Raw genomic sequence first — 13267 nt, 5'->3', positions numbered from 1 at the left:
CCCCCCCCCCCCCCCCCCCCCCCCCCCCCGGTTTGGAATGGAGCAGGAATCAATGCTCATGGGCATAGATGGGCAACCTTCTGGTTGGGCTTCCAATGGCTTCCCTGGGTCCCAATGTCCATACTACTGTGGTGTGGGAGCAGACAAAGCTTATGGCAGGGATAGTGTGGAGGTTTACTACCGGGCCTGCTTGTATGCCAGTGTCAAGATTGCAGGGAGAAATGCCGAGGTCATGCCTGCCCAGTGGGAATTCCAGATAGGACCCTGTGAAGGAATCGACATGGGAGATCATCTGTAGGTGGCCCATTTCATCTTGCATTGTGTGTGTCAAGACTTTGGAGTGATAGTAACCTTTGATCCTAAGCCCATTCCTGGGAAGTAGAAGGGTGCAGGCTGCCACACCAACTTCAGCACCAAGGCCACGCGAGAATGGTCTGAAGTACACTGGGGAGGCCACTGAGAAACTGAGCAAGAAGCATCAGTACCACATCCGAGCCTACGATCCCAAGTGGGGCTTGGACAATGCCCGGTGCCTGACTGGATTCCACAAAACCTCCAACATCAATGACATTTCTGCTGGCGTGGCCAACCATAGTGCTAGCATCCACACTCCCCAGGCCGTCAGCCAGGAAAAGATGGGTTACTTTGAAGACTGTTGCCCCTTTGCCAACTGTGACCCCTTTTCGGTGACAGAAGCCCTCATCCACATGTGTTTTCTCAACGAAACTGGTGATGAGCCCTTCCAATACAAAAACTAAGTGGACTAGACTTGCAGCCATCAAACCTCTCCTGATTCTACATTCCACTGTTGCCCCTCTCTCAATTGTTCTAATAGCTGTAAATCAAAGGGCAGAATAGCAAGTTCTTTTTTTTTGTTTTTATTCTTCGTGCCCAGTTAACCTCTTGCTTTTTTTGGCCAGGATAGATGGGTCAAGTTCTTAATCTCTTCACACACCCCCACCCCCTTTTTTCCGATCACTGAAGCTTTCTAGTGTGTTAGTGGGGAGGGCGGTGGGGAAACATAACCACTGCTTCCCTTCAGTCAGGTGTGTTCGTCCAATAGGCGTGTCCATCCGAACAGAGAGCACAGCATTTGTGATGGAGGGCGAGGACTTTTCTTCAAGGTAGCTGAGTGGGGAGAGGCCTGACTTACACTGTGGTTAGGTTAGGATTTCCTCTCTTAGTGGGAAGTTCCATTTCTCATAAAGTTATAATCAACTTTGTGTTAAAAGTGAGGACTGGGAGAGAAGGAAGGCTGGGGATCAGGTCGGAAAACACTGTGTGTTCCTAGTGTGGTGCCTCCCTTGCCTGGAGCTAAATGCCCTCACCTGAAGACGACCCAGCCTAAATGGATGGACAGCCCTACCTTAGCAGAAAAGCTCTTATTGCTTGGTCCTCCATTTGTAACACAAAGCAGAGTATTTTTATATTTAAGTGTAAAAACAAGAAAATTATATAAATGGGTATGCAGAAATGTGTGGGTTTTTTTCCTAAAAGAAAAACCATTCTCATCACCGGGAGCCAAATCTGCGGCACGTAGTCTGGTTAGGCACGGGGACGTCCTTTTCAGTGGGGTGAGGGAGGCGGTGCTTGAAAAGTTGGCTGTTGGGGGCTGTTAGTCCCTTGCTACCACTTAAGGGTTTCTCTGCCCTGCCCACCCTTCTGGAGGGGTGGACACTTTTCCAGTAACAAGTGGCAGCAGTCACCAGAGCCCCGGGGCTTTGGTTTAAAGGACGCACATGTACTTGTACACACAGGGGTTAGAAACATGAGTTGCCTGGTCAATTTGAGCATGTTCCTGACAAGGGGTTTGGGGATTATTTTCTTGTGGGACTAGCATGTCACTAAAGCAGACCTTTTGATATATTAAAATTTTTTTTAAAAAAGCAAAACAAGTTTAGATTTTAATCATATTTGTAGGGTTTCTAAGTCATTGTTTTACAGAATTGCTTGTTTGCTTCAACTGTCTCCTTCCCATCTCTGCTCTCTGACGTGACGGGGACAGGACTGAGTCAAACACTTGTAATTTTGTATCCTGGTGTCTAGTCTGAGTGTGAAATATTCCTTTCCTTTGTTAAGATTCCTGAGGAGTTATTTTTTTCTTTTATAATAAAAAGCAAACGCCACTTTCAGCCATAAAATAAATACATACATACATACATACCATAATGATATGATACTCAGCATCATCTACATGAAAGATACAGGAACAAGTTATTTTTTGACAGCTGGAAATTTTACCTTGTTCCTTTTCTCCCCTCAAATTCATATTTCTACCCTCCACTTTATCCTAATATGATATTTCTTAACTGAAATTTTAAAATTAACTTATAATTTTCTACAACAAAACTAAGTCTATGAATTTTTGTGACGGTAGAGTTTACATTTTTGTTCCTGGATTGAGTAGTTGTTACAATTATTATTATTACCCAATTGATAAAAATGTACAAATGTATTACACATTTTGATAAATAATTATTACATATAAAATTTAAAGTTTATTGGAAATATACGTCTTAATGAGATGAATGGGGCTGGTTTATTCACTGCCCCTGCCACTCCAAGAAGGACATCTATCCATAAATAGAAATTACCTATTACTAGAAAGAGCTAGAGTTCACCATCAAGTCTATTCTTGTTCTTTCTTTTTATGGATGCAAGCTCTGAGGAGTGTTGTTTACAAAACAAGTACTTGGGAGTGGCAGGAGTTTGTTATAGTAACGTTACTCAACCCTGGATTTTTGAGTTATATTCTGAAATCACATTAAAAAAAAACATATCTGCCAGCTGTCTTGACTAGGTACACTTTCAACTTTGTTGAAAGCAAAGAACTGGAAAAATGATTTGCAAAAGGATTAGCTCCTCAGTCATTAGAGTCCGATATAATATAGCCCAAGGATCTCAAGTTAGACCTTTTGGTAACCTGAGGGTTTTAACATCCCAAGACAATGCCCAGGGGTGTGCAGGTAATTTGGGTCTCTGGAAAAAAAAAGAAAGAAAGAAGGGGGAAAAGCTCTGCTTTGTAGCTTTTTCTCATTTCCATGGTTTAAATACTTCCACCATGGCCAATTTCAAGCTACCAATTTGACTTCACTGACGAGGAGTTTGGAAGAGAGGCACACAATTGGCCTCCCTGCGAGCATGAGGCAGCCTCAACATGCTAGTCAATGCCTCACAGAAGGATTCTGAAAGGGCGAGCAGTGGGCCTGTTTCGTGAAATGTGACCAATGAGTGTGAAAGGGAAGGTGGGAGGTGAGAACTGGCTTGACCTCATGGGTGTTCTCAAGGACATCAATTTATGACAGAACACCCATGGATGCTGAGAACGCTGATTCCTTTGAACGTCCCATGTCTGCCTACCCCTTGGAAAGGCTGTGTCCCCAAGGCGCCATTTCCAGCCACTTGAAGACGACTGATTGAGAGGAGGAGCACAGGCCTGGGAGTCAGCCAGACCACAGCTCAAATCCTGCCTCTGTAACTTATGATGTTTGAGGGCTTGGACATATTGTTTAACTTCTATGAGTCTCATGTTTCTCCTATAAAATAGGAGAAGCCAATACCTATCTTCCAAGTTAGTAAGAGCCAGTGGTGTTACGTGCACAGTGCTGGCATCCAGCAGATGCTCAACAGATGGATGTTACTATCAAAGTCCTTTTAATCGAGTCTATGGGAAGAGACTTGGAGGACTGATGTTTAGGGTTTCGGTGTAAGCAGGAAACCCAGGTGCCTTGCTACTTAGGATTTTTATCCTCCGAAGCAAGTGACTGCTTTGGTTATCTTAAAATGCTAACTTCAAAACAGACTTTCAGTGGGGCTGGCCCCGTGGCCGAGTGGTTAAGTTTGCGCGCTCCGCTGCAGGCGGCCCAGTGTTTCGTTAGTTCGAATCCTGGGCGCGGACATGGCACTGCTCGTCAGGCCACGCTGAGGCGGCGTCCCACATGCCACAACTAGAAGAACCCACAACGAAGAATACACAACTATGTACCGGGGGGCTTTGGGGAGAAAAAGGAAAAAATAAAAATCTTTAAAAAAAAAAACAGACTTTCAGCTTGTTTCTCCCCTTTTAATTCAATCTTTCCTTTTATGGAATGCAGAGGCCGGGATCTCCACTGGGTGTGGGAAAACAAGCCCAAGAGCAACCACGGCTCTCTCAGGGAGGAGAGCTCAAGGCTGGTCATCTTGGACCAAACCAGGAGGGTTAGTAACTCAGAAACAAAAGGCTCTCTTGCTCAGGTGGTCTCACCTGTAAGCCAGTCCTGTGGCCTGGTCCCTCGGGGCTTCGTTAGAGTGAGGCTCCTGGGGGCTCTACTTGCTTACTAAGCAGGCTTTTTAAAGTCTTATTTAATGACGGTGGATGGCAGGGCAAAGTCATGTCACCACATTATGAACAACTCCAGGGCACAACCAATATCTCACGTTGTACTTTATTTTTCTTCACAATATTAACTGGACAGACAAGGAAAGTTTAATGGCAATGTGACTTTCCCCTACAACACAAAGAAAGTGCCATTATATTTAATGCCGGCCAACCAGAGACTTACTTTATCTTAACTATCTAAAGTATGCTTACCATATATATTTTTGTGTGTACAGTGTTGCAGGATATCAGCCACCTCTAAAAAGTATCATTCTTAAAAACAGCCCATACAGGGTAAAAGCATGAAATCTTGATAACAAAAGCTTTCAATACAAAAACACTTTTTATACACTTATTCTATTGAAAACAAAAATAATCCCAGTAACTCAAAACAAAAGCAAAACTTGGTTGGAAATTTAAGAAAATATAATAAACACAACCACCAATCCTTCCCCAAAAGAAATCTGATTGACTATCACTCCTTCAAATGCTACCCCGCAGGGAAAAACCTAATGAAATGAGCAGGCTGGAAGGCCCAGTGCAGATTTCCCGAAAGGTTTAGGTATATGGCATTACTAAGTATCTACACCACAATCATATTGAGTAACAGTCCCAGGATCTTTTGATTAAGCCTTTCTATCATCCACAAGTGTTTTTGTCTGCTGGGCTTACCTTGGTATAAAAAACAACCTGTCATCAACAGGATTTGGCTTTAAGTTATTTTTCTGGGGTAGTCATGATGAATTGGTGCAATACCATTCATACTCCATCTGGTTTTCTTTGTGCCCGGTGGGATGTGTATTTCATGGTTGGCCAAGGTCTGTCCCATAAGCACAGACATGTAACAGAATGATTCTTTGGCTAAGAATAAGGGACTTGTGGGGGCCGGCCCCGTGGCCGAGGGGTTAAGTTCGTGCGCTCCGCTGCGGCAGCCCAGGGTCTCGCCCGTTCGGATCCTGGGCACGGACGTGGCACCGCTCATTAGGCCACGTTGAGGCGGCGTCCCACATGCCACAACTAGAAGGACCTGCAACTAAGATATACAACTATGTACCGGGGGAATTTGGGGAGATAAAACAGAAAAAAAGAAAAAGAAAAAAAGATTGGCAACAGTTGTTAGCTCAGGTGCCAATCTTGGAAAAAAAAAAAAGAAAAGAATAAGGGACTTGTAATATGACTTGCCCAATTCAGTTTCACATTAGTTTTTTCCCCCCGTACTGTGCATAATAAATATTTATAAACAGATGTCCCTACCAACGAGAAGGTTTTCATTAAATATTGTGTTAGTTAAATCTGCAAACTTATTGTTTAAATGGCCCCTGGACATATTCAGGCTTGAAATTAATACCATCGATGGCAAATGTTTAAAAGAGTTTGGGTCCATCTGCATTGCCACAGAGAGCTGCACTCTGAGTTGTGCTGATGTCTCTAGAATCTAAACACACCACAGAACTTAAAAATGCTTCTTGTTTGTCTCACAAGGTCCTTCACAGAGGCATCACATCGACCCCAGGAAAGGTCCCATTTGTTTCCATTTCATACCCCACGGTCCTGGCTATTCTGAAAACCTCCACACCCTCATCCAGTCTTGGGAATGTTTTGCTCATTTGAGAATTCTTCCTCCTCCCACCCCCGCAACAAATGTCCTTTGTCCCATAATAATTAAAAAAAAAAAAAAATCCCTGAAAGATCCAAATTGAATAACAATAAAGATCTGATTGGAACCTTCATAAGCCTGACAATGTAGAATTGTATTTCTTAAAAAGTGTGTAACCACATTTGTCTGGGCTGCAAAAGACACCACGGAATAAGATCAGAATAGAATTTCAACTGACTCCCTTATTTCCTTAGAATGGCTTATATTTCAAGACCTTCCTGTTTTCTTCTGATAGAGTAGGTGTCCATTACTAACTATAAGTGATAAGAAAGTATAAAAACAGCCATTGTCTTAAAAGTAGAATTGAAATTAGAATTTAAGTTCACAATTATAAATCAGTCATTTCAGCATAAATTTAGTTACAATATAGACTATTTGCAATTCTGTTCGTTTAGTAGATCCTTAGGAGAAAGCCAGACATGTCTTGGGACTGCCCTACTTTTTTACATTTAATCCTGATTATTATAACTCCTCTTGATTTATAATCACTTCCTAATTTCCTAAATTGGGTCAGGACAGGGTCTTCAGATGATAAGCAATAAACATTTACTAAGGAACGAAAAGTCACATCTAAAAGGAAGACCGTCTCTGAATATGCAGAGATAAGGGGGCTGGGGCAGAGGGTGCTGGTTTTTTTTGCTTGAACGATAGCAAGGTGCTTCCTTAATTCAAACATGACTTTTGTCCAAATCTGAAACCTACAAGAATTTTCAGCCACTGTCAAATCTGAGATGAATTGTTCGCCGTAGAACTCGTCAGCTGTTTCAATCTCTCTTTCAGAGCGCCTGTGCAGTGAGGGCTGCGGAGGACCAAGGAGGTTCTGTGGCTCTTTTTGTGGCTCTTTTCAGAGCCCTGAACCCCAATCTGGAAAATGCGTGTGTTATACTTAACCCTGACCTTGGCCAACACACGCACCACGCTGTGGGTTAATTCCGGTATGAATCCCTTCTCAACACAAAGTAAGCAGGACTGGTTCTCTGTTGTCCAGATCACAGAATAATTGAGACAATGAAAAAATGACTAGTTGAGGCTTTTATATACATCATTACTTCTAACATGTTTTTAACAACAAGAAAAAATGCAATATCCACTACTCTTAGAGCAAGTGCAGCCACAATACTGTACAGTTCTGGGGTCAGGCGGCTGGGTACATTTACCATTAAAACCAGATAACAAAATCCTACAGCCAAAGGAAACCAGCCAGAAGTCAGCCCCCATGACCTTTTTTATATACACATTTTTAAGAATACTCTGCAAATCCCAGTTTGAACAATAAGAACAACAACAAAAGACAAATAGGCTTTATATTAAAAACGTCCATGTTCTTCACTGGTACTTCTAAAGCAGCTTGGAGGGTCTCGCCACTTGGAGTGTACTGCAAACTGACTCCATTAAGATGATCTTGGCAGGATAGCAGCACAGGATTTGATATTCCATATTCATCACTTTTGACAATGTAAACCTTTCATAAAATAATATTTTGCTTAAAAATTAGAATCATTCAAAGGTCTGATCGTCCTGTTCCCTGAGGCCTGCCAGGGAGGTCTGGCTTCATACCATGGATTTCCTGCTTTCTCGGTGTGGGGCGTCAGTGCCTCTGCATTTCAGGAAGAACCTGAAGGATAACCACGGAAAAGGGCCCTGTGGAAAGAGGCCAGGAGGGCCCTAGATGGGTCTATGTGGAAATAGGCCACGTAAAGCAACTCTCTAAAGGTCAAACCATCACAGCCAGAATTTAATCCCCTGGTCATTTCCCATGTAGATTTTGAACCGAATGAACCTCATGGGTTTAACCAAACATGTATGTAATCTTAAATAATGTGAGTTAAATTCTGATTTGCCCAGGGACAAGTAAACCTTCCAGGAACAAGGTCAAAGGGACAACAGATACATCCCTCACAATAAACAATTGTGTAGACATGGAAGTGCACATCACTTGGTTGAAGCAACGCGCCTCCACAGCCAGCACGTGCCAGGGTTTCTCAGGTAGCTGAGACCCAGGGCTTATCTCACCTTTTCATAAATGCTTTTAAAGAATTAAGAGACAAAAATATCTCAAATGGAAAAACGATCATTTTTGCTAACAAATAGTGTAGAGGCCATAACTAAATACGATTTAAAAAAAAAATGCTGAGATGCATGTATTTTTTTTTAAAAGCAGCTTTCGAAATATCAACCACAGCATTAAACATTGAACATAGTACATTCCAAAGTTAATACAGATAAATGGTATATAATGCGATAATGCCACAGTTATTCCACGTATATCTCAAGGCTGATTCTAAACTTGAAAAAATATTTTCTAGTTTATGAGCTGGAGATGCCACTTCTTTTGCTACTTGTCTAGAGTTTTCCATCACTGATTTTTTTTTTTTCTTTTTCACTGCCCCAGGATATACAGATAACCTCCACATTCCACACCTGGAACTTTTTTTTTGTCAGGTTTTCAAATAAAACCAAACTACAATGACAAGATAATGTTTTACATCGTAATTCCACAGCCATAGGTGAATTAATCCATGACACCCTATTTCAACGCTTCCTTTAGGATTTATGACCCTCTCCCAAGTCTTTAATTTAAAGCCTTGCTTTAAACTGCACAGACAGGTGGGCGGCCGCACAGCCAACACGCATGCGCCGCAGCCACATGGCACACAGGCCGCATGTGTCACCTCTGCTCACGTGCCCTTTCGGTGGTGGCCTTCCCAGACTTCACCACCTCCCTCTGCAGGGAAAGGTGCAGCGCCTCTGTTTCCTTCCCGCCACCGTGATATAACCGTCTTAAGAACCTTGGCTCCCAGGTTCCACGTCTACATGGAAACGGGCCTAACGGGAGGCCCCCAGGGTCACAGGCCCAGCCTGCTGCTGCTCCTTCTGGACAGTGGAATTCTGAGCTCTGTCAGCTTCCAGACATTCGGAGACCACGCTGCGCTGTTGAAAACACGCGGAACAGGCCAGCGAGTGCCCAGCCTCAGTTCCAGGATGAGGCCTCCAAGCTGGAGCAAGGCAGGACGTCAGACTGCGGCCTCTTGCGGAGATGCAGGCACTTGTGGCGGCCTGATGCTTCTGGGTAACTCTAGCCTTCTTGGTGCGGAAGAAAGTCACCGAAATGTTCACTTCCTCGCATTCCAGAGAATTCTGTTTCATACACAGACAGAGCCAGTATTTGGAGGGGGAGCGTATCCAAAATATATGAATATACACATCAGGGCTTAAGGTACTGGATGGTATTGTATAAATTGCTAAAATTGCTTCTCGGCACAATTGGTAGCTTAAAAAAATACTTTCCTATGGTTTAACGGCATTTTCCCCATCATGTCCTTCGGTGTGGAACTCTTGGCAGATACCAAGTCCATCTGAAGTTCCCGATTTTCTTCTTCCAATCAGGTATGTACCATGCGAGCCATATGCAAAGTGTCTGCTCCTCAGGTCAGGGAAGATGGACTTCCCTCCAAGCACCTTCTCTCTTTTAACGTCCCAGCCCCCAGGGCAAATAAACGCAGAGAAAATGAACACCTTCTTCCTAACCTCCAGCAGCCAGAAACCTGGCTTCTGAAACAGTCAAGTCCTTTGTCAGTTTGTTCGCTCTTCAGATGGTGAGTCAGTCCAGCCAACAACATGGAAAACAAATCCGTGTTTATAGGCACAGGAGATCCAGGTGGAGCCGCTCAGGTGGGGCCTGGCAATTAGTGGTAGGCTTTCCAAAGACAGGAGGTTGGATGGGACTGTCTTAAATAAATAAATCTTTCTTTTCTTAATAATGTAAAAAATAAATGGTATTTCCCTTTGGCAGTAAAGAGCTGATTCGACGTTGAGCCTGAAAGCTGTTTTCGTTTTTTTTGTTTTAAAGAGACCACAGCTTCGTTTCATGGTACATCACTGGCAATGCATATATTTCTACTGCTTTAGTGAACCTTTTGCATATTTGTTTGTGGCAGGCCTGTTGACTTCACTTGTGGCCCAGATAGGCACCCAGGGTGATGCAAGCTCCCACCAGGGCCAGACTGAGCAGCGCCTTCAGAGACAGCCAGGAGAAATCAAACAGCGGCCGCATGCTGGGGCCGTACAGTTCCACAAAGGCGTCCTGCGGGGGGAGAGGAGGGAAGAAAAGAAAGTGTATTAGAGAAAGAGCACAGAATGCCGGCCCACAGGGAGAGAGGCACGGTGCCAGGGGGCCTGGGCACTTCTCTCCTGAAGTGACAGGCAAAACGTTCTCTGGGGGCAGTGATTTCAGACCCATTCTTTTCAATATTTACTGAGACCCTATTTGTGTGCCAGGCACCAGAGAGTCACGGCCATGAATGAACTAGACGAGCAGTTCCTGCCTCGTGAAGCTTTTATCTAGTTGAAGGGAATAGAGGGTAAACAAAATCACTGTATCATAGAGTGTGTTAGAGTGGTTAGTGCTAAGGGGAAACCTAAAACAGCAAAGGCTTCCAGAAATACTGGAGGCTGCAATTTTAGTTAGCCATGGCCATTCACTGAAGAAATACAAAAACAATGACTACGGATACACGCCTTTATTGAGTGCTCACTCGACGCCAGGCCCTTGTCACGGATGCCTCACTTGCATTTTTCTGTTTGTTCTTCATATCCATCTTACGGAGTCATTTCCTTTGTTCCTGTTCTGTAGAGGACAAAACCCTGAGACTCACAGAGGTTAAGGATTTGTCTAATCAATGGCAGGGCTAGGATTTGAACCCAGATCCAAACCAGTGCCCTTCAGTCTGCTGATGCCCTCACACGACAGACAGCAGCTCTGTGGGGAGCTTGGTCCCTGGGAGGCTGATGTGGTGGGCACAAGCAGGGCGGCCTCCACTGGTGGCATGCTGGCCTCTGAGGTCAAGGACAGTGTTCTCCCTGGGAAACAGAGCTGTTGCAGGGTTTCTCCCAGGGGGTGGCTAGACTGGATGACCACAACTCTGTGTTTAACTCAAGCTGTGTACTTCATAAAGCACACATGGTCAGTTATGTGTCACTGGTTACGCAGGTCCCTGAGGAAAGAAGATGGCTCCTGTCTTCCCTTCCTATCGCTGCACTGAAGTCCGGCCTGCAGTGTGTTATAGCAAAGTCCTCTGGATTGTCTTAGATTGAACCAATCATTGAATGCTCATTTCTTAGATTTGTTGGGGAGGATCAGGTTCCACCTTTGGACCCAATGAGAATTTGGACAACTCTCTAAATATATAAATCAGTAAATGGAATGCTTTTCACTTGGTGTGATTTATTAAGGCATGAAGAGGAAAACAAGACATAGTTCTGTTTTACTCCCAACCACCTGACATTGGAGCACACAATTTCTTTACGGGAGACGGTAACATACTGAGGCTTCCGGCTGCTGTGCGGGGGAGCATCTGACAGTGTTCACAGTGTTTTTGTCTGTTTGGGGCAAGTGTTGCCATAGAGGGACCAGGTATCATCTTTGTCTCCCCAGTGCTGTGTGTGGTCTTGGTACATGTCAGTGCTTAATAAATGACTGTTCAATTAATGATTAAAGTTTCCTGAACTCAATCATTGGCTTGAATTCTGTGTTTGGCCCAATACTTCACCCAGTGCTTACTCTGCCTGTTTGAAATGATTCCTTCTATATACAACAGCCACTGGGAATCCTGGAGTAGTCTTGAAGGTGACAGTTTAAGGCATCATTAGGGGAACTGCCCACATTATTATATACAGATTTCCACAATTATTTTCCTGATTACATAGTATTCCATCTGTACTTTATTTAACCAATTCTTTATTTGGGTTGTTTAAACTTTTGCTAATATAAACAATATTATGATACATCTTTATACATAAATTCTTGTCTACTTGTTCAGATACTTTTTTCAGACAAATTCCTAGAGCTGAACTCCGTTGACCAGTCATCAAAATTGCTTCCAGCCTTCCTGCAGTCATGAAGGGTTTGTGCTGAGCCATCTGCACTCTCTCACTGGTCACCCTGTGTCTTGTCTGGTTGGAGACAAGAGTTTAAGGTAGTGGTTCTCCCTGAGGGTGATCTTGCCCCCCAGGGGACATTTGGCAATGTCTGGAAACATTTTTTGGTAGTGATGATTTGGGGTGGGGGTGCTGCTGGCATCTAGTGGGCAGAGGCCAGGGATGCTGTTCAACATCCTATAACTCACAAGACAGCCCTCACCACAAAGAATTCTCCAGCCCAAAGTGCCAACAGTTCTGAGGCTGAGAAACCCTGTGAAGAAGGTTTGAGAAGAAACTCCATGATCATGGACTCTAGAAGACCCAACAGGCCATCTAATGTGTCAACAGCTTTGGTCAAATTAGCACAAGATTAGTTAGTTAGCCTAGACAGGTAACTGCTCCCCAAGAAGTGGGTGAGCTGTACCTTCGGATGTACTGGATTAACTTTTACCAGGAGAGGGCGCAAGGGTTTTCTTCTTTTTTAATCTATTGTTAACTTTTTCTAAATTTGAGCCTCAGCAAAGCAAGGCAATGGACGTAAATAAATGCATGCTTAGCGCTCTTAGTACAAAGATGAGGCGACAATCATGACTGTTTGCCCAGATACACACTTTCCTTATTTATGATCAGGGACAAACAGGGCAGGAAGGGGTCAGGATGTATTTACGAGCAGGAGAAACTCTGCCTCTTGCAAAGTTCATCCCAGGGTCCCACAGACAGAGCTGCAAAAGTCTAACAGCCCCCCGCCATGCTCCTCTCTCTGAGGGATGGTCGGGCTGGAATCCCTAACAGTCTAGCTAAAGGATGCCCCGAATTCCTCCGGGCACTGGCTCCGGGCTGTACGCAATTCGGCTTCACATTGAGGGGGTGGTCAATGGCGGAGCCTTGTGTCCCCTTAGTTACCAGTGGAGTTTTCCATGGCAGACTATGGAACTGACTAAGCCCCTGTCCATCTGACCTTTCTGGACATGGAGCCATCATGGGAAAGTGGAGGAAGCAGGCACAAACTTGGGCTGGCATATTCTCCCAGTTTGCCTGGTGCACAGTACCAGGCAGAAGGCCTGCACAGAGGGCAGAAGAAATGCCTCTGAAAATATCCCTTCCTCTCTGGGGCTGCACTAATGCCGTCTCCCGACTCCTATCCCCTCACGTGAAGAACTGTGCTTCTGATGGACCTAAGGAGCCATGTCTGATGTACTGTATGTATATAAAAAACAAAAACGAATAAAACATTTCTAGAGTGGGATGAGCCAGAGTAGCATCTCTTGACCCAAAGAAGGATCACAGAGGTGCTGACGCAGCCCCGGGGCTCTGGGACTCGGGAGAGAAGGTCT

At 44.3% G+C, this 13267-nt stretch overlaps 1 protein-coding gene and 1 pseudogene across 1 annotated transcript in view; one reads left to right on the top strand and one right to left on the bottom strand.

Annotated features, from left to right (window-relative positions):
• LOC124245164 (glutamine synthetase-like) overlaps nucleotides 1-758 on the top strand; it is a 1237-nt pseudogene extending 479 nt beyond the window's left edge.
• Nucleotides 759-7033: 6275 nt separating this feature from the next.
• Nucleotides 7034-13267, bottom strand: part of BCL2 (BCL2 apoptosis regulator) — a 170882-nt gene continuing 164648 nt past the window's right edge. Inside the window, exon 3 of the mRNA XM_046671652.1 lies at nucleotides 7034-10098. Coding sequence (XP_046527608.1) covers nucleotides 9964-10098 — 135 coding nt within the window. The 3' untranslated portion in view covers nucleotides 7034-9963. The remainder of the gene's footprint in view (nucleotides 10099-13267) is intronic.

Source organism: Equus quagga, chromosome 9, assembly GCF_021613505.1.
Source record: "Equus quagga isolate Etosha38 chromosome 9, UCLA_HA_Equagga_1.0, whole genome shotgun sequence".
Classification (NCBI taxonomy): domain Eukaryota; kingdom Metazoa; phylum Chordata; class Mammalia; order Perissodactyla; family Equidae; genus Equus; species Equus quagga.
The sequence above is the reverse complement of the archived record's forward strand: the minus strand, read 5'-3'. Positions and strand labels throughout refer to the sequence as shown.